The sequence below is a fragment of the Macrobrachium rosenbergii genome, unplaced genomic scaffold (genome assembly GCF_040412425.1).
Source record: "Macrobrachium rosenbergii isolate ZJJX-2024 unplaced genomic scaffold, ASM4041242v1 13875, whole genome shotgun sequence".
Classification (NCBI taxonomy): Eukaryota; Metazoa; Arthropoda; class Malacostraca; order Decapoda; family Palaemonidae; genus Macrobrachium; species Macrobrachium rosenbergii.
This window is the reverse complement of record NW_027100719.1, coordinates 3,780,714-3,798,377: the sequence shown is the minus strand read 5'-3', so window position 1 is coordinate 3,798,377 and position 17,664 is coordinate 3,780,714. Positions and strand designations below refer to the sequence as shown.

General features: G+C 38.9%; 1 protein-coding gene across 1 annotated transcript in view; it reads left to right on the top strand.

The window, feature by feature from the left end:
* The window catches only part of LOC136837856 (DE-cadherin-like), a 66,715-nt gene extending 52,769 nt beyond the window's left edge, over positions 1-13,946 (top strand). The window contains 6 exon segments of the mRNA XM_067102742.1: positions 53-257; positions 260-1,057; positions 2,938-3,123; positions 3,872-3,993; positions 8,626-8,725; positions 10,004-13,946. Of these exon segments, the coding sequence (XP_066958843.1) occupies positions 53-257; positions 260-1,057; positions 2,938-3,123; positions 3,872-3,993; positions 8,626-8,725; positions 10,004-10,506 (1,914 nt within the window). The 3' untranslated portion in view covers positions 10,507-13,946.
* The last annotated feature ends 3,718 nt before the right edge of the window (positions 13,947-17,664 follow it).

Sequence of the window (17,664 nt, the reverse complement as noted above, 5' to 3'; positions counted from 1 at the left end):
CAATTTGATGTGCACAATGTTTTACATAATCATTTATCGCATGACATTCCAGGTTTCAAAAGCCCTTGGCCTTGACATCGTCATGGTGGACATAAACGCCTGTCTCTATGAGTCTAAGTCCCCTTGCGGTGGGCGAAGTTGCCAACACAGCGTGCGACCAAACCTCACTGCTCCTCTGGTCGTTGCGAGCAGCACTGCCACTATGGTGGGTGTCGACATTGTTGACGAATACACCTGCGACTGCGGGGAGCTCGAACCCTGCCCTCCGTTTGCTTCAGTGGATTCTGCTACAACGGAGGGACTTGTGGGGTCATCAACAACACTCTTAAGTGCCAGTGTATAGACGACCACAATTATGGACCTCGCTGTGAACTCAAGAACGCAAGGTTCGAGAAGAGCTTCGCCTGGTACGAACCCTTGAAAGTGTGTGACAATGCGACGTTTTCCATATCGTTCATATCGAATAGCCATAGCGGCATTCTCCTGTATATGGGGCCAATCGTGGAGATACCTTGGGAGGACTATCCCAAGGACTTCATGTACGTGTTTCTCAGGAACTGGGTCCTGGTGACTTACATCGAACTGGGATCAGGGACCAAAAAGATCTCGATCCCGGTCGAAAAAAATAGCAACCGAAAATTCCAGTTCATTGTCATCTGGAAGGAGAAGGAAATGACATTTGAAGTGGTTGACTGCGGATTCAATTCGACCGATGGTTCTGGTGATCCGTGCAAGACTTCTGTCCCCTATCCAAATATATCCATGTACCCCAGCTTCCTCCTCAACGTCCAAGGCCCTCTTCAGGTTGGGGGCTTGGCACCCATGCCCAGTTTTGCCACCTTATCTGCGTCCTATAGGTGGAACTTGATACCTCCAAAAGTTGCTTCTTTCTCAGGATGTATCTTGGAAATGCGTCACAACGATTTTCTTTATGATCTGAATGCCACAGATTATGGCTCTGGGCCAGTACAGTTGTGTGATGCCCCCCAGACCTCGAGGGTTGTCTTAGGGCAGCAGTCCGTCATCATAATCCTAGTCAGTCTCTTTTGCTTTTTAGGTAAGTGTGTCTGTTTTCTGTACTGTACTGTATTATTGTTTGGTTATTTATGATCCTGAAAGATAAATACTTTACGTGTTTCTGTGTTTAGTATGGCAAGTAGGACCGCTGTACTTGATTGCATTACTACTAGTGATCTGATTTACAGTGCAATCTGAACTGAGTATTATAGATATTCATTTAATATTTGCTGGAAAGATCGCGTCCAAAATGAGTCATGGTACCTTTATTATGATTTATTATCATAAATATATTTTCGGGTGCAAGGGATACCTATTAATTTTATCAATTTTGAAATATCCTTATTGTTGTTTGCATAATAGTCACATGTAGAACAAGAATTTGGTTTTGGAGTGACGACATTCAAGTTGGGTTTCTCGTTTTCTCATTGACATAGCTGTACAGTTCTGAACCCAAAATATTGTAATTGGAACTCAAGAGCCAAAGGCAAAGTTGTTCACCGGATAATTGTATATATCATCTATGGTTTCAGAGTCGATAAAAGGTCATTAGCATAATTACTTCATTTAATAAAAAGTCAAAAGTTATGCCTACGCTTTCGTGAAGGTCCACTGGAATAAAGACAGAAAATGCAAGAGCATTTGTGAACTAAATTGTCCAATAAATCTGTTACAGTTTCAGCCTTTAAAAGTAGCTGGAAACCCCTTTTCATAATAATGAGGCCTGTTTTAATACAATTGACTTAAAAAGCATGTGAAAATTCGTACTTCATTTATAAATAATAAGAACTGAATTCTGACCTGAATTAATAACAGGCATTAAACTGGCAAGTTAAAGATGAATGACGGGAGAAAAAGTTAGTGATATTCTTCTACTGGTTTATAATTCATTTTGTGTTTGAACGAATTTTCCCTTTTCAATTCATTGCACAGAATCAAATATTTGTGGCCGACTTGTTCTTTCCGTCATAACTAGGTAATTTCTTTAAAATATTCCGAACCATTAAAGTCATAATACTTTTGGAAGAAACAAAATGAGAGAAACTGGGAAAACTGTCTTTGAACTTTAGGCACCTACTTATCACTGACCAATCCCGGAATTACATAATGTACGAGGATTGCTCCAAAGGCATCCGACAGGAGCTGCAAGGATTTCTCTTTCTCACTCATATTTAAACAGAGTAAAAAGCATATTACATAATTTAGAAACTAAACCTACCGTGCTCAGGAAAAGTTACCGGAAAATTTCGATAGTATCTCTGTAAGAAACTCCCTTCGTTTCTAAATATTCTGACAATTTCCTGTTGGTTGCTCGTTTCGAAAATATTTGTAAAGCATCGTACTAAATGCCTTTGTATTATATTCTGTATTTCGTAAAGTGGTTTACTTTAGGCAGTGCAAAAGGGTGTTTGGAGAGTCCCTTCGCCCCCCCCCCTCCAGCTGCTACCACTGTTTAGCATTTTACTCTACCTTCGTTCGAGCTTCCTTCCTTTCATCTTCTGTCCTGCTTTTCTGATTATTACTCTTAGTGCAACTGTGGGGTTTTCTGCCAATTCCTCCTTCAGATCACTTCACCTCAATTATTCACAGCCTTTTGGAGACAGCGGAACAGACAGCTGTGCAGTCTCGGAGGAGAGCCATGATATCGAATGTACCATAAGGATCGCTCGACGCCTTAAACTAGATAACAACTGTGAGATAATTAGCGTCTAGGTGTTAACTTGGTGGGCCGAGCCGAAATCCCTCGCGGGCAGCATGTTGCCGACCCCTGACTTACTTGATCTCTTCATCTTGCTGTCCAACCACTCCAACTCTCTTTTCACTGTGCACTGAATGGCTGAAAGTGCCCACCCAGAGCTTGGCTTGACCACCTACATTCCATGAAATCAAATCCTAAAGTCTTCCTTTTCTTCTGTGCAGTTTTGGTGTTACTGATCGTATGTCTGGCAAGGCGCGGGAGGAAGACCGTCTCCTCCCCGAACCTGGATCGGGAGCTGGCGAAGGAGACGATGGGGGGCACGGATCTGGAGGCCTTCGGGGAGAAGGACGTCACCCATTTCGACCTCAAGTTTCTCCAGGTCACTCCCGACGGATATGTGGTCAACGGTCAGTCTAGATCATGTGGTCATCGTCAAGACCAAAGTTATATAAGTAAGAACTAACGGTCAAAACCTTTATACATACATATGTATAAACTATAAAGTATAAGTTAAGTATATCTTAGTTTAACCAGACCACTGAGCTGATTAACAGCGCTCCTAGGGCTGGCCCGAAGGATTAGATTTATTTTTACGTGGCTAAGAACCAATTGGTTACCTAGCAATGGGATCTACAGCTTATTGTGGAATCCGAACCACATTATAGCGAGAAATGAATTTCTATCACCAGAAACAAATTCCTCTTGTTCTTCACTGGCCGGTCGGAGATTCGAACTCGCGACCAACAGAGTGGTAGCTGAGAACGGAACCAGCTCACCCAGCGAGGAATATATATATATATATATATATATATATATATATATATATATATATATATATATATATATATATATATATATATATATATATATATATATATATATATATATATATATATGTCTCACACTTCACCTCAAGGAAAATGAAAAACTTGACGAAAATCCTGACCAGTTTTGACTTTACATCTCAACCATTTCAGGTGACTGATGCCCATTTGTAGATATTTACAATACTGTATACACGCTGGTGGAACAGTGCAAATGAACGTACACAGGCAGCTGAAAACCCAATATTCATGTGCGTGTGTGTATTTGTGTGTATGTGGGTATGATAATGATAATAATAATCATATGACAGGTGAATTCCCTCTTGACCAGATGAAGAAGACTCGAATCTCCCAGACGTGACTCAGGATGCTCGCCAGTGTCTGGCTGCACCTTCTGCCAGAAAGCCAGAAGGCCTCAGCATTGGCGATTTCCTCAAGAACAACATCGAAAAGGTCAGCTTTAGAAATAACAGAAGGGACAGAGAGTAGAGTGCGTCTAGTAAATGTAACGATACGCAAACTAACTGAAGTTTGGTGACATTTAATGATGGGAGGCTTTTATAAAACAACTGAGGATTGATTCTTATATGTCTGCATAAATACAAACGTCCATGGTTTTAGCAGTCATGTCATTTACATTTTATCTCTCTCTCTCTCTCTCTCTCTCTCTCTCTCTCTCTCTCTCTCTCTCTCTCTCTCTCTCTGGTGAAGGAGGCTAACCGTTTTACATAGTGTAACAAATATGTCTACATTTCCCCTCATCCCTTTCCAGTTTAATATAATGGACCTGATTTTTTTAATTTACCATTTATTAGACCAGTAGGCCAATTCTCTCTCTCTCTCTCTCTCTCTCTCTCTCTCTCTCTCTCTCTCTCTCTCTCTCTCTCTCTCTCTCTCTCTCTCTGTTTTGTTTCATTTTTAACAAAATCCTCTCTCTATATTAGCAGGGCTAACAGGTTTCCAGTTTAATAACAAATTTTTTTCTACCCCTCCCTCATCCCTCTCTCTCTCTCTCTGTTTGGTGAAGGCATAATTCAACTCTCTCTCTCCCTCTCTCTCTCTCTCTCTCTCTCTCTCTCTCTCTCTCTCTCTCTCTCTCTCTCTCTCTCTCTCTCTCTCTCTCTCTCTCTCTTTGGTGAAGGAGGCTAACCAGTTCTGTGGCACAGCAAATTTCTCTACTTCTGACCCATCTTATCTCCACGTTAATATATTAAACCTGATTTTTTAAATTTACTACTTATTAGACCAACATACCAAGACTCTCTCTCTCTTCTCTCTCTCTCTCTCTCTCTCTCTCTGTGTGTGTGTGTGTGTGTGTGTGTGTGTGTGTTTGGCTAACAGGTTCCATAGTACAACAAATTTATTTCTCTCCCTCCCTCCCCACCTCTCTCTACATAAATGGCATAGATTATATATTAGACCAAGGCTCTCTCTCATTCTCTCTCTCCCTCTCTCTCTCTCTCTCTCTCTCTCTCTCTCTCTCTCTCTCTCAAGCTAACCAGTTTCCATTGAATAACAAATTTCTCTCAATCTCTCCCCGTCCCTCTCTACATTTTAGTATAATAAACTTGAATGAGTTTATTTAATGATCCGACAAAGGCCACAACCAAGCAACCGAAAGGACATGAAGGGAATGAAGAAATGATTCGCTGACTCCTCTGGGTAATATTTCTCCTCCATTAAGAACTGTGAAAACCTTTATAGTTTTATGTGCGCTCTCCCTTCCCTGTTTGAATTATGTCGGCGAATTTTTCTCTTTAAAATTACGATGTGGCGAAAGTTTTTCTCGAGGGGAAGAGGGCGATTTATGACGTCGATAAAACTCGATGTTATTGTTGTTCTTGTTGGTCTTCCTGTTTTAGTTTTCTGTAGAAGAAAACTGTAGGGAAGGATACTTGTCTGTCCGTCCGCACTTTTTCTCTCCGCCCTCACATCTTAAAAACTACTGAGGCTAGAGGACTGCAACTTGGTATGTTGATCATCCACCCTCCATCAAGCATACCAAATTGCCGCGGCTGAGAGTTTCATGGGTTGTGGCTGAACGTTTCATAAGCATTATACGCTGTACAGAAAACTCGATTGCGCCGAAGAAACTTGGGCCCATTTTTTAGTTGTTTTGTAACGGGTTTAGACGCGGTTTATTGTGGCTTGTTGTGGAGGTGAGAGAAACGGTATATGAATACAAATATTTTAGTGTCGTTCAGTCTCTGCTTTTCGTTCAGGATTTTTATCGTTCCAGGATATTTCTTAATATCATTCAGTCAATTTCCGGTGTAAAAGCATAAAGTTATTATTATCATCTTATTTGCGAATAGTTCTAAACGTACTTTCGTCTTCATATGATCAGGTTTTGGTTTGAAGCCAAAGTCAAGTCCAAAGTATAGTAAGTTCTGTGATGTGCTTTCCTTTTCTTGGGTAGTTCAGGAAACGGTTTATCTTATTGAAGCGTGTCTTTTATGGGTCCTTTTGGCTTTTTTCAAAAGGTGCTGGGTCATTTTCGCCAAATAGTCACTTCTCTTCATAATGGTGACCTTTCCCTTTATGTAGTCTAGAAAAAACACGAGTTTCTTGCTTTTCCTCAAATTCGTCAGTGTGTTCAGCCATTTTGATCAAACAGCGATATTAATTTCTTTCTTATTTCATTTTAGACCCCATTATTGCTTCAAACCAAAACCTGATCGTATTGTTATTATCATTGTTATTTTAGACTTTTTTTTGGTTGGCTGTCAGAACGTTATAGGGAGGGAGTTGGGGGTGGTGGGCGGTCGCTCTCCTACTATAGTCTTTCAAATGTTCCAAGGTCGGTAGGGCGTGGCCAGGAATAGAATCCAGCGCTGCCAGATCTATTTATCCTTTAAAATCTCACCCTCGAGGTTAACCCTTGTTTATGGCTTTGCCTGAGATCTGTAATTTACTGTACTTCGTTTTCCAAAGAAACAAATTTGAGTTTATTTTGTTTGTTCCCACTGATTTATCTTTCTTTGCTCATCTTTTTGGAATTAATAATTATAGTTCTTATATTAATACCATAATGTGTCTAATTGATTAACACTTGAAATTTGTGGTGGTCGCTCGGCCATCTGATTATTTCCCAAATTTCGTTTTTACCTGTTTTTTATTGTTTACGTGATTGAATGTTTTCAGTGCCTCTGCAGGTTAAATAGGCTATTCATTATTTAGGAGAGGAAAATAATTTAACATTAGTTACAGGGCACCCTGGTTGTCTATATAAAATCGAGTGTTTTGCTAAGAAATTCACAGTCTCGTGAAAAACAGTTTGTGATAAAAATCCACATTTATATAGTAAGCTGTATTACTATGTAGAGTACAGAAGAAAATATGCATTTTACATAATATAGTTTACTATATAATTTTGGATGTTTATTACACAAATTAAGTATTTTATTACCTTATGATCAATTTGCTTGGCCAGAAGGTGAAGAAGTTGGCGGTGGGGAGATCCGTTTCCACTCTGACTATCCACGCAGTCCAGCGACACTGACTGTCTGAGGGGACCACAATTGTTGTTTTTTTTTTATCAAGCTGGCCTCGCTGACCACGGGCCAGAGAAAATGAGGTTTGGCAGCGGTGGTCAAAAGTGGTGCCATAACTTTGTTTTTATGAAAATAAATTTGGTTTGTACAGAAAATACGTGAAGTCAAATATGTTTCGATATTAATTTCAAGTGAGTAAATACCTTTTAAGGGAATTTCACTCCAGCAGGCTCTAACAAGTCAGAACTTTTAATCAAAACAATAGACGTTTGGCAAGGCGCGGATTCCGTACTCGCCCCACCCAGCGATCTTATATAGTGTTTGAAAGACAAAACCTGGGAGCAGAATGGTTCTTACGGGAGAGTCAGGCCGAGCGCAGAAAGCGCTGATTGGTCGATTGATCGTAGGGCGTGCTGCTTGAAGTAGCGGACGGTAGGTTATCCCAGGGACGCGCTTTGCTATTCCCCTGAAGATGGTAGGGAGGAGAAGTATAACAAAAACCTCCTTACGTCGGAGGCGGCGGTGGACGATGTCACTGTCCAAGATTTTTGTGCTCCTTAAGATCTCTTGGTTTTGGGGGACACTGCCGTGTTCCCTCATTTAGTGCCGGTAGACAGCATTTGTGAAAAATGATTTCTTATGAAAAATGATGGTGGTAGCCTACAAGTCAGGAGTGCAAAAATAAGGTGTCACTGGAATATATTGTTTGAAAAAAAATATTTCCCATGAAAAATGATGACTGGTACAAGTCAGAAGTTCAAAAATAAGGTATCATTGGAATATATTGTTTAAAAAAAAAACATTTCCTATGAAAAAGTATGAATGGTGCAAGTCCGAAATGTAAAAATAAGATATCTTTGGAATCTAGGATTTAACATGACCTGTGCTCCCTTGATTGTCTAGGGGCAACAATTACTAAAAACAAGAAAACTTAAATCTTTCTCTGGAGAAGATGAGTGTAATGTGATTTTTGTAGCTTTTCTTTGTGAATCTATCTGGTTTTCATTAGTGCAATGGAGGACTGCTAGTTGTATGAACGATTGAGATATGTGCATTGCACACTCTCGCTCTGACACACATACACACATCTATGTGTATATCGCTGTTTATCTGTAAATACCAGTATCGCTATGCTATGTTTATGTATGCTTTGAATATTCTAATTAAGAATATACGGATCCAGTTGTACCTGGATTGAATAAGGAATTTCCAGTCCCCTACAGTAACTTTGACATAGTTTACAATTTTCATGCCTATGTGGTGCACTGTAGGCTTTACTAAACTGTTTGCAGATTTCTTTGGCCACTAGCTGCATAAACTTATTAGCCTTTTATTTTGCCTCCATTCCTGCTTCCTTTCTTCAACCTTGCTATCCAACTTCTCTGACTTTACTTCTTAGTACAACAGTGACTTTTCTCCCAGTTCAACGTTTAGATCCTTCTACCTGAATCCCTGGATCTGTTTTTCTTGCTGTCCAACAACTCTAACTCCCCCCTCTCCACTGTGATAAGTGCTGAATGACCCAAAGTGCCCCAGTTCTTGGCCTTGGAGCCTATATTTATATATATCAGTCAACCGTTTTCATTCCCAGGTGGATCAAGACCATGAAGACAACCTGGATGACGTCCGTCACTATGACCTTTCGGGAGATGAGATGTCAGTAGCAGCATCTCTGTCTTCTCTCGCCTCAGGTAAGGTCATCAAAGAGAACCAGCTGTTTGTGTCCGGGTGTTTGGGGCGTCATGGCTGTTGGCAATATGCTGCTGTGTATGATATGATGATTTTGGAAGCCCTTCTTTCTCTTTAAGGCTCAAGCTTATTCTAGATTTGTTTTCAATGCTTTTTTCCCCTTGTATTATTTTTACTCATTTACAGTTAAGAGTTCCATGTGACTTTCGATCTCCATATTTGCCGCGTACAATTCCAGAAGAGTAAAATCACTCCTTTCATGCGAAAATACCATTACTGTTCCTTCCACTGAAAGGAGCTGAAGTCTCTACACTTCTCATTTATATGGATATATTTGTAAACACATTGCTTTCACTCATATTGGTTGGGGATTGACATTAGTTGCCTGAACTTTGAATGTAAGAATCCATTGAGGGAATAAGGAGGGAAATTAAGAATTTGAAGACTGGAAAAGCATCAGGGATGAAGGGATTGCAGAACAGTGATGATTGGGCAATGAAGTGGCTGACCAGGATTTGTAAGGTATGCCTGATGAAGTACTTAGCAAAGAAATGCATGAGAGAAGTAACTGTTCCACTGTATAAGGGGTTTGGTAGGAATTTAAATTGCAAGTATAAGAAAGATGACCGAAAGATTAATAGAGGACGAACATTTTGTGTTTAGAGAAAATTGCAGGGATGTGGATCAAGCTTTTTTTATGAAAGAGTTGTATAAGAATTTTGAATGTAAAAAAAAAAACCATTGATTATCCACTGGACAGACTCGATGAAGAAGCAATGTGGAGGGTGACAGGAATGTTGAGAGCAACTGAAACATTTTGTGTTGAAAGTGATGTGTGATATATACAATACATATGAAAGAGTGACTGGTTTGGTGTAAAAGTGACTCAGAGACAAAGGTGAATTATATCTCTGGGACTGTTCAGCAACCTTTTTTTCTACTGTAATAAATTACATACGTTTCTGGATCTATGTTGTCAGAATAATGAAATGTAAGCATCCTTATAGACATGAAAGCGAGACGGTGTGTTAGAGACGTGTTTTTCCCATTAAAAACTTCTCCATTTTCCCCTTCTGTTTACCAATTCCTGGTGTGATCTGTGAAAATGGTTGACCTTTTGCTCACAGTTCATTATATCTTATTGTTGGTGTTATCCATGATGAAATGACTTTTTCCTTAAACAAGTGTAAAGTCTGATAGCATATAACACGTTTCATGGGCAAGAGTATTTCCAGATAGTAAATGAATAATATTTTTAACCATTTCTTTTCTCGGTTTAGGCTTCCATTCCACCACTGGATCGTTTAAGAGTGAATTCGCCTTTGATTATAAGAACGACTGGTGCCAGCGCTTCGAAAAGATTCCCCAGATTCATGGAAGAGAAGCAGACCAAGGAGTAGACAGTGAGCATGAATTCCCAAATGTGCCAGAGGGGAAGAAGATGGTCCCCTTGATAGGAACTGCCACCATCAACAGGAGGAAGCCTTATGCTACAAATGACACAGCAAACTGCTTTACTTTACCTGCTTCCTTAAAGAAGAAGAGTGCCAGAGATCCTCCTTCAGCAGCTCTTGTGTCTCAGCCTACGAAAAAGAGTGACAATCGACTGACAAATAGGAACTTCCAGGATTCAGGAGTGCCAGTCTTGGAGGATCCATCTAAAATTATTGCCAAAAGTGGCATTTCTGAAGGTAATGGGAAAATCCAGCCACCATCGCAGGATGGACATAACTCTACCTATGTATCTACTAACTCCAAAAAAAGTGTGGAAACGTGGTGTTGATTCAGCTGACTTGCCGTTAGGAAATGTCCATTATTATTTTCAGCATTCCAAAACCGACAAAGGAATTAATAGCAGTCCTGACTACAGTGGAATGTGCAGTATTATACGTCAGACAATGACTGTCAATCTGTGTATAAAATGTCTTCACTAATCTCCCCCATAAAGCTCAACTCTGCATTTTTATACTTTACAAGAAAACAAAGCGAATTTCTTTGCCCATTCGGTGGGTGACTTCTTACCAGGCATAAATAAATCCAGTTAAGATGAACCCTCATTACCTTTGGGTAACCTGAGATTTTCCCTTTACTGGACTTCTCATTATACTAAAGTGTGCCATATAAACCTTGTGAGTTATCTGGATGGTTATTTCTCCTCTTGTATGTAATACGAGTTTCAGTGTACACATGTGGCTTTAAATATTATTTGTTTTGGTCACAAGTGGCCTACAGTAGTTACAATGTGGTATTTTAAGTACATTTACTGAAAGATTTATTGTGAAATTCAATATGCCATAAAACATTTCGTTGAGCATACATTGACATTTGGACTGCTACATTTATAATGGCCTGTGAAGTTGTCGTTTAATACATAAATGATGATCAAAACAGGTGCACAGTCATAATTAATATGTGTCTTGTACAACAACTGTGATGAGTTTAAAGTGTGCTGAGATAACATCTAAATAATTAAAGTAGTTCAGTGTAATCGTTTATAATCGCAGCTGCGTTGAAATATTAAAATCATGCTCACATTTTTATGGTTGATGTGCATTACTGATGTCCTATTGTTTCAGAGTAGCAATGATAATGATCTACTGCAGTAGCAGTAAAAAAAAATAAGATATGGTTCATGAATATTCTTTGCAGCCTGCCTGCAGTAAATTGTTCAGTATGTGAATCCTGGTATTTCAGAGAACCTGTCAGTTGCGACTGCCATAGGCTTTTAAGAACATTAGTATTGTGATTACTGTAAAGTAATTTACTTGTGTAATGTTTGGATAACTTTCTTCATGTGTGACGAAACTAAACCAGTGTTTAGAATTGCACCATGGTTTAATTAAAGTGCCTGTTGGAACTATACACTATTAGATAAAAATCGTCCTGAGATTCGTGAAGTGATTCTTGCCTTTATCATTATGAAACTTCAACAAGTTTCAGCTTTGAATTAATGTAAACTTACTTTGGCACGAAGAAATTATGCTCAAATTACAATCTTATGTAGTCTCCTCTTTGCCTTTTTTTCAGGCTGAGCTACAGCCCATCGCCAAGTAGCATACAAAATAACTTTGTATTTGCTTATTTTTATAGTCTCATATTTTGTTAAACTGAGATTCAGGGATTTTGAAAAATGATTTTTTATGGTAGCTTGATCTTTGTAAATATATTAATGAATATTCATGCTGTGTGACTGATACTATTGCTTGTTCATGAGAGCTGAAGACTATCAGTTATCTTCATATTTACGTAGTTAGTGCAGCGCCTTGAAAAACTCTTGAAATTGTTGTGCTCACTTGGCACTGATAAGTGAATTTTGTACTGCTTTGGTGTCCTTTATGATACCTGTATGAGAAATGTGACCTTTTCAGAAGTTTAGTTCAGGATCTGAAACCACGGGAGTCAAGTTCAGGATTTGAAACCAGAGGGTGAGTACCGTCTAACTAATCAGACTTGGATTCTGTGAATAAATATGGATATATGGGACTCCACAGAACACACATCACTAGATCATTTAATACTGTGTATGGGATACTGTGCTTTCAGCGAATGAGGAATAAAGATTTCTAGACTAGACTATAAATTGTGACCTTTATACAATTTAATGAATTTATATTTGGTTATATTCATGTGGCACCGAGACATTTGAAGTTTTGCCAGTGGATTGTGGAAGCCACATGTGCATTAGTGCTTGTGCAGGGTATCGCCTTTTAACTGCTTCCCAATATGGAATTGTTTACATGACTCTTTAAGTTTTAATTGACTTGTCTGTAAATAAATTGTTCTAGTTACGTAATTGCTTAAGGACATAACTTTCTTAAACAGTTGCTCATCAGAAAAACTGAATCTATCAAATGTTGATGGGAAAAATTTGCATTAGTACCAAAGCCCGGGAGAAACAATTTTTAAATATGACACCTCCTTTTTAAGTAACCTTTTGGTAACTGCCAATTTGTATCGTGTCTTCGTGATGGCGTTTAAACAACCTTTTACCTTTACTTGTTTATGTGCTGTTGATGTTCTACGCAGGAACCAAAATAGAATGTCATTTTTGTTCTTATCCTTTCAAGGAAAGAAATTTCTTGGTCTGCCCCATACGAAACTGCGGAAAGACCAGGCTGAAGTTCTGTGAAGCATCAAAGAATGAGTGGACTTGGGAAATGATGCTCCATTTATATTTTCCTTCAATTCCGGGGTTCCCACTTCACCTGTAATATCAGGAAGTAGGCTGCTGATGGCTTCTAACAGAGCTTTATTCCTATTTTTAGATATAGGGAAGAAAATAATCAACGAAGTTCTTGAGTATTTTCGTTTGTAGTGGTTCTGTACACTGCACTCAAGCATCCTCATTCCCATAAGAATTATGTAGTTTAAAACCATACGGAAAATTAGCGAAGAGATCATCTACTGTTGCTCAAACTGTACCTCAGTTGAATGTGAGATTTGCTTACCAGAACAATCGTTTAGGGCAAATCTCAGGGTTTGACACAAAAAGAGGTTAGAAACCCTTCTGATTATTATGAATATACTGTCTGTGATATGTATTACATTTTGCTAGTCAGTTTTACTTTAGTAATAACTCTGAATTACATATTACAAAGTTAGTTTTTTTTTTTTGTCGTAAGATATGATGGGGTTTGACAACTGATAACCAAACTGAAATTAAATGAAGGTATTTTGGCAAAGAACAACTGGGTGATAAACCCCAGAGCGTGTTACTGTGCAGATAATGGAGCTGATTATATCTTGACCTTGCTGATGTGCGGGAAAGCGAACGTCCAGAAGTTAAAAAATAATCGTCTAAAACAAGTTTGCTAATTTTATAAAATTTTAATAATTACATTTTACATAAATAATGTATTTAATTACTGAGGAGTCGTATATAAAGTTTAGGAAATGTTCTTGAGTGTATTTTGTAGTTCAAGGCTGAAGATTACTAGCCATTTATCACAACTGGAACTGACCTTGCTTCGTTTCGGTCAGTTGTGAGCGGAAATTACGAATTTCATTCATAATTTAAATCAGTCACCGAAGAATGAATATACTTATAATTGAAAATTACAGATGATCTGTGATGCAATTAGTGAACGTGAGATGGTATGTGCCAGAGAAATGAACTAACAGAGGCGAAATTATTAGTCAATATACTCACTTGTTCATGAATGCCCAGTTGCTGTTTCATTGTGGAGTGTTTAAGCCTTTTTGTATAAACCATTTGAAATAAAAATTGCTTTCATATTCAGTCAGTTATTTACCTCCAGTGTAGTCATGAATCATTTTCCAGCTTGCCATTATCCTTAAAACATCAACTTTCTTAGGAATGGAATTCAATATGAAACTTAGACTAAAGACCAAGCGCTGGGACCTATGATGAGGTCATTCAACGTTGAAAGGGAAACTGAGAGTAAAAAGGCTTGAAAGGTGTAACAGGAGAAAAGCCTCGCATTTTGCACTACGGAACAATTGTTAGGAGAGGGTGGAAAATAAGATGGAAGAAAGAGAATACGAACGAAGGGAGGGTATGAGGAATGAAAGGGGTTGCAGCTAGGGGCCGAAGGGACGCTGTAAAGGACTTTCTTAGTGAGCAGAATTCGTTGTCGGGGAAGCTGCGATGGAATGATTGACAGCTCTCTCGTCACTGCTCTCCAGGCAACTGGAGATTGATATCCGCAAGATAATCCCCATTTTGAGTTTGAAAAACTGCTGACGTGAAAACTAGGAAGACTTTGTTCCAAATGCATTTTTTTTTTCCATTTTCATATTTTTCCAAAGCTATCATGGAATTCAGTGTTTAGTGAGATACTGATCTCATGCTGGTAAGATGTTTCTTCAAGGTAAGATTACCCGTGAAATTCCCAGTTACCAAGACGAGAATATCTGGGCTATGCTACCATACGACTTTCAAAATATATGTATATATATATATATATATATATATATATATATATATATATATATATATATATATATATATATATATATATATATATATATATATATATATATATATATATATATATATATATATATATATATATATATATATATATATATATATATATATATATATATATATATATATACACTATTTACACACACATATATATATATATACATATATATATATATATATATATATATATATATATATATATATATATATATATATATATATATATATATGAAATTTTATCACACCGTGATTTATATACAATCATGAACCAACAAATGCTGTTTAATACCCAATTCACGCTACTTCGGGAATATCACCGAAGGGGAATTTTATAAGTGATAAATGGATCAAAACCCGGCAGTACCGACCCATTTATCACTTATAAAATTCCCTTTCGGTGATAATTCCCCATCGGGGATATTTCCGAAGTAGCGTGAATTGGATATTCGACAGCATTTGTAGCTTCATAATTATATTTAGTGCAAAATGTGTTTCGTCTAATGCGAGCGACTGCGTACCATGTTTTTGTAACACACATTGAGAATTTATGTCATCGAGAACGGTGACGTGTGCGTGTTGGGGGAGGGGCGAGTGGAGCGGCTGCTTAACGGACGTTAGTTTACGCTTCAAGTTTCTGAAGTGCCGTTATAAGGTATACCTTTCAAGTGACTAATACTTTACACTGAGTGACGGGCCAGCCAATCAGCGCTTTTGTTCACGTGAGAGCCAATCAACGCTCATATCCAATATTCATGGAACACTTGTGATTGCTTAGTAAATAAACAACTTTACGCTGTCATCGGCGATTTTGGTCATCTTCGAGCGATAATGTTACCTCTATCATGGTGTTTAGACAGCGCAGTTTCTATGGGGTTGTTCGGTATTTCTGGGCCATCCAGGATTGTGAGAGGAAGAGCAGAAAGGAAAATAGCTCAGTGTGACAGCGGCATCTGTGGTCAAGGTCGAGTTGTTCTGGATGATACTTCGTGTTCAGGTAAATGGTGATAGTGTTGATTAAGAGCCTCTTCCCGCGACAGATCTTGTTAATTGTGTTACTGAGCAAGGCAGGACCATAACACGTTAAGCTAAAGAGAAAAGCTGTGAAATTAAAGAGGAGAAAGTAAATAGAAAGCCAGTAGTGTGAAAAGAAAGAGAATTCATTATTACGATTATAGCGACAGTAACGTAACAGGTGACGAGTGTCTGCATCCCTGTGATAGTGATAGTGATACAGAATGTGATGATCCATCCCTTAGGCCACTAACAGCCCCGTGCTTGTTTGCAAATTTGCTACCTGCTTCAGTTTTGAAGCTAATGCTAGTGCCAGCGGTGGTTCCCAGCTCGATGAATATTCTGCTAAAGAAGCTGAACACATTGTACAGCATGCAAAGTGAAGAAAGGGGGCGTCAGGAGACCAGAAAAGGTGCCTGCCCACCAAAATTTTATTAAGATGACCAACACCAAGAACACTGTTCCGCCAAGAAAGTAGGTTCCCTTGCAACTGCAAGAACGAATGTTTTTCCAAAGCAGGAAGGAAGTGGTTTAGTAGACCAGAAAAAGGGGCATGTCCCACCAAAAAAAAGGGACATGTCCTACCAAAGCTTTATTAAGAAGACCGATACAAAGAACTCTGTTCCGCCAAGAAAGTAGGTCCCCATGCAACTACAAGAAGGAGTGTTTTTCCAAAGAAGGAAGAAAATGGTTCAGAAGACCAGCAGAAATTGCCTGTCCTGCCAAAGCCTTATTAAGAAGACCGATCCCAAGAACTCTGTTCCGCCAAGAAAAGTAGGTCCTCTAGCAACTGCAAGAACGAGTGTTTGTCCAAAGTAGGGGTTGAGGTGATAAATGCAATCGTCAAGGCTTCTTCGTCGTCAGATGACAGCAACATGCAGACACCATACCTCCAAAAAAAAATATTCGCAGGTAACCCATCGAGAGGAAGCCACTGTGAGGCCTGTGAAAGCAAGAGATGTGGACAGTGAGCTACTCAGTTACCTTCAAGGTTAAGGAACCAGCATTGTAGCGCTGCCTTAGTTTTTATTTACAGTATGTAATAACGGCTATGAGGACCCAGTTTCCTAGGGGAAAGTTGTCTGAGAGAAGAACAAAATTAAAGGACCTGAGAGGAACGAACCTCAACACCAGGAAAATAACGGGTCGTCTATGAACACGTACAACTTCTGCCAGCTTGTTCCAGACACCACACAAGTAAACACACCCGAACCGGCAGTGTATGGAATCTCATTTCAGCATTAGGGCACTGTGCGAAAGATGTCTTGCCTGAATGGCTGTCAGCCAGCATAACGACGCTGTGGGCCAAGTTAAAATATTGCAAATAGATTTTCATTCGCCAATATATCGGTTTTCGTCTTCTGTAGAGGGATGCATGTTGGCCAGCTCAAGAAGGCTGTTGCTAATGGGAGGTGGGCTGGAACAGACTTGGCTCTCACCTCGAACAATAAAATAAGGTACAGAGGCCCCCTCCCCTCAAAAAAAAAAAAAAAAAAATGTTTGTGGCTTCTAGTTCCATTAAGACTGCCAAAATATGAAAACGATTGGGTCTGTGTCGCCATGGACTTGCAACAGACCACGCCATGTCCTAGTCCATTTGACAGGTCGGAGTAATGCAAACGCTTATTGTGGCATCGTCTTGTCAACATTACCTGTCCCCCCAACCCCCGGACTCCTTTTTGATGGCCCTTGCCTCAGTACTGATTGATGCAACCAACCACTCTACAGTCATAATAAACAAGACAAGGACCTCTCATATTTTAGTAAGTAAAACTACTTGTTGCCATTAAACGTCTTTTGTCATTCAATTTTCATCCATTAATGATTATTTTTTGAACCACCATTACCTTACCATTAGTCATTATTCACAAGTTAGCAGGATTGTTATTAACATACTAAATATTTATCCTTCGATTTTGTCGATGTTATGAACTAGGGGTGACAACATTGTTTTTTTTTTTTTACTTTCTCTTCCATTAT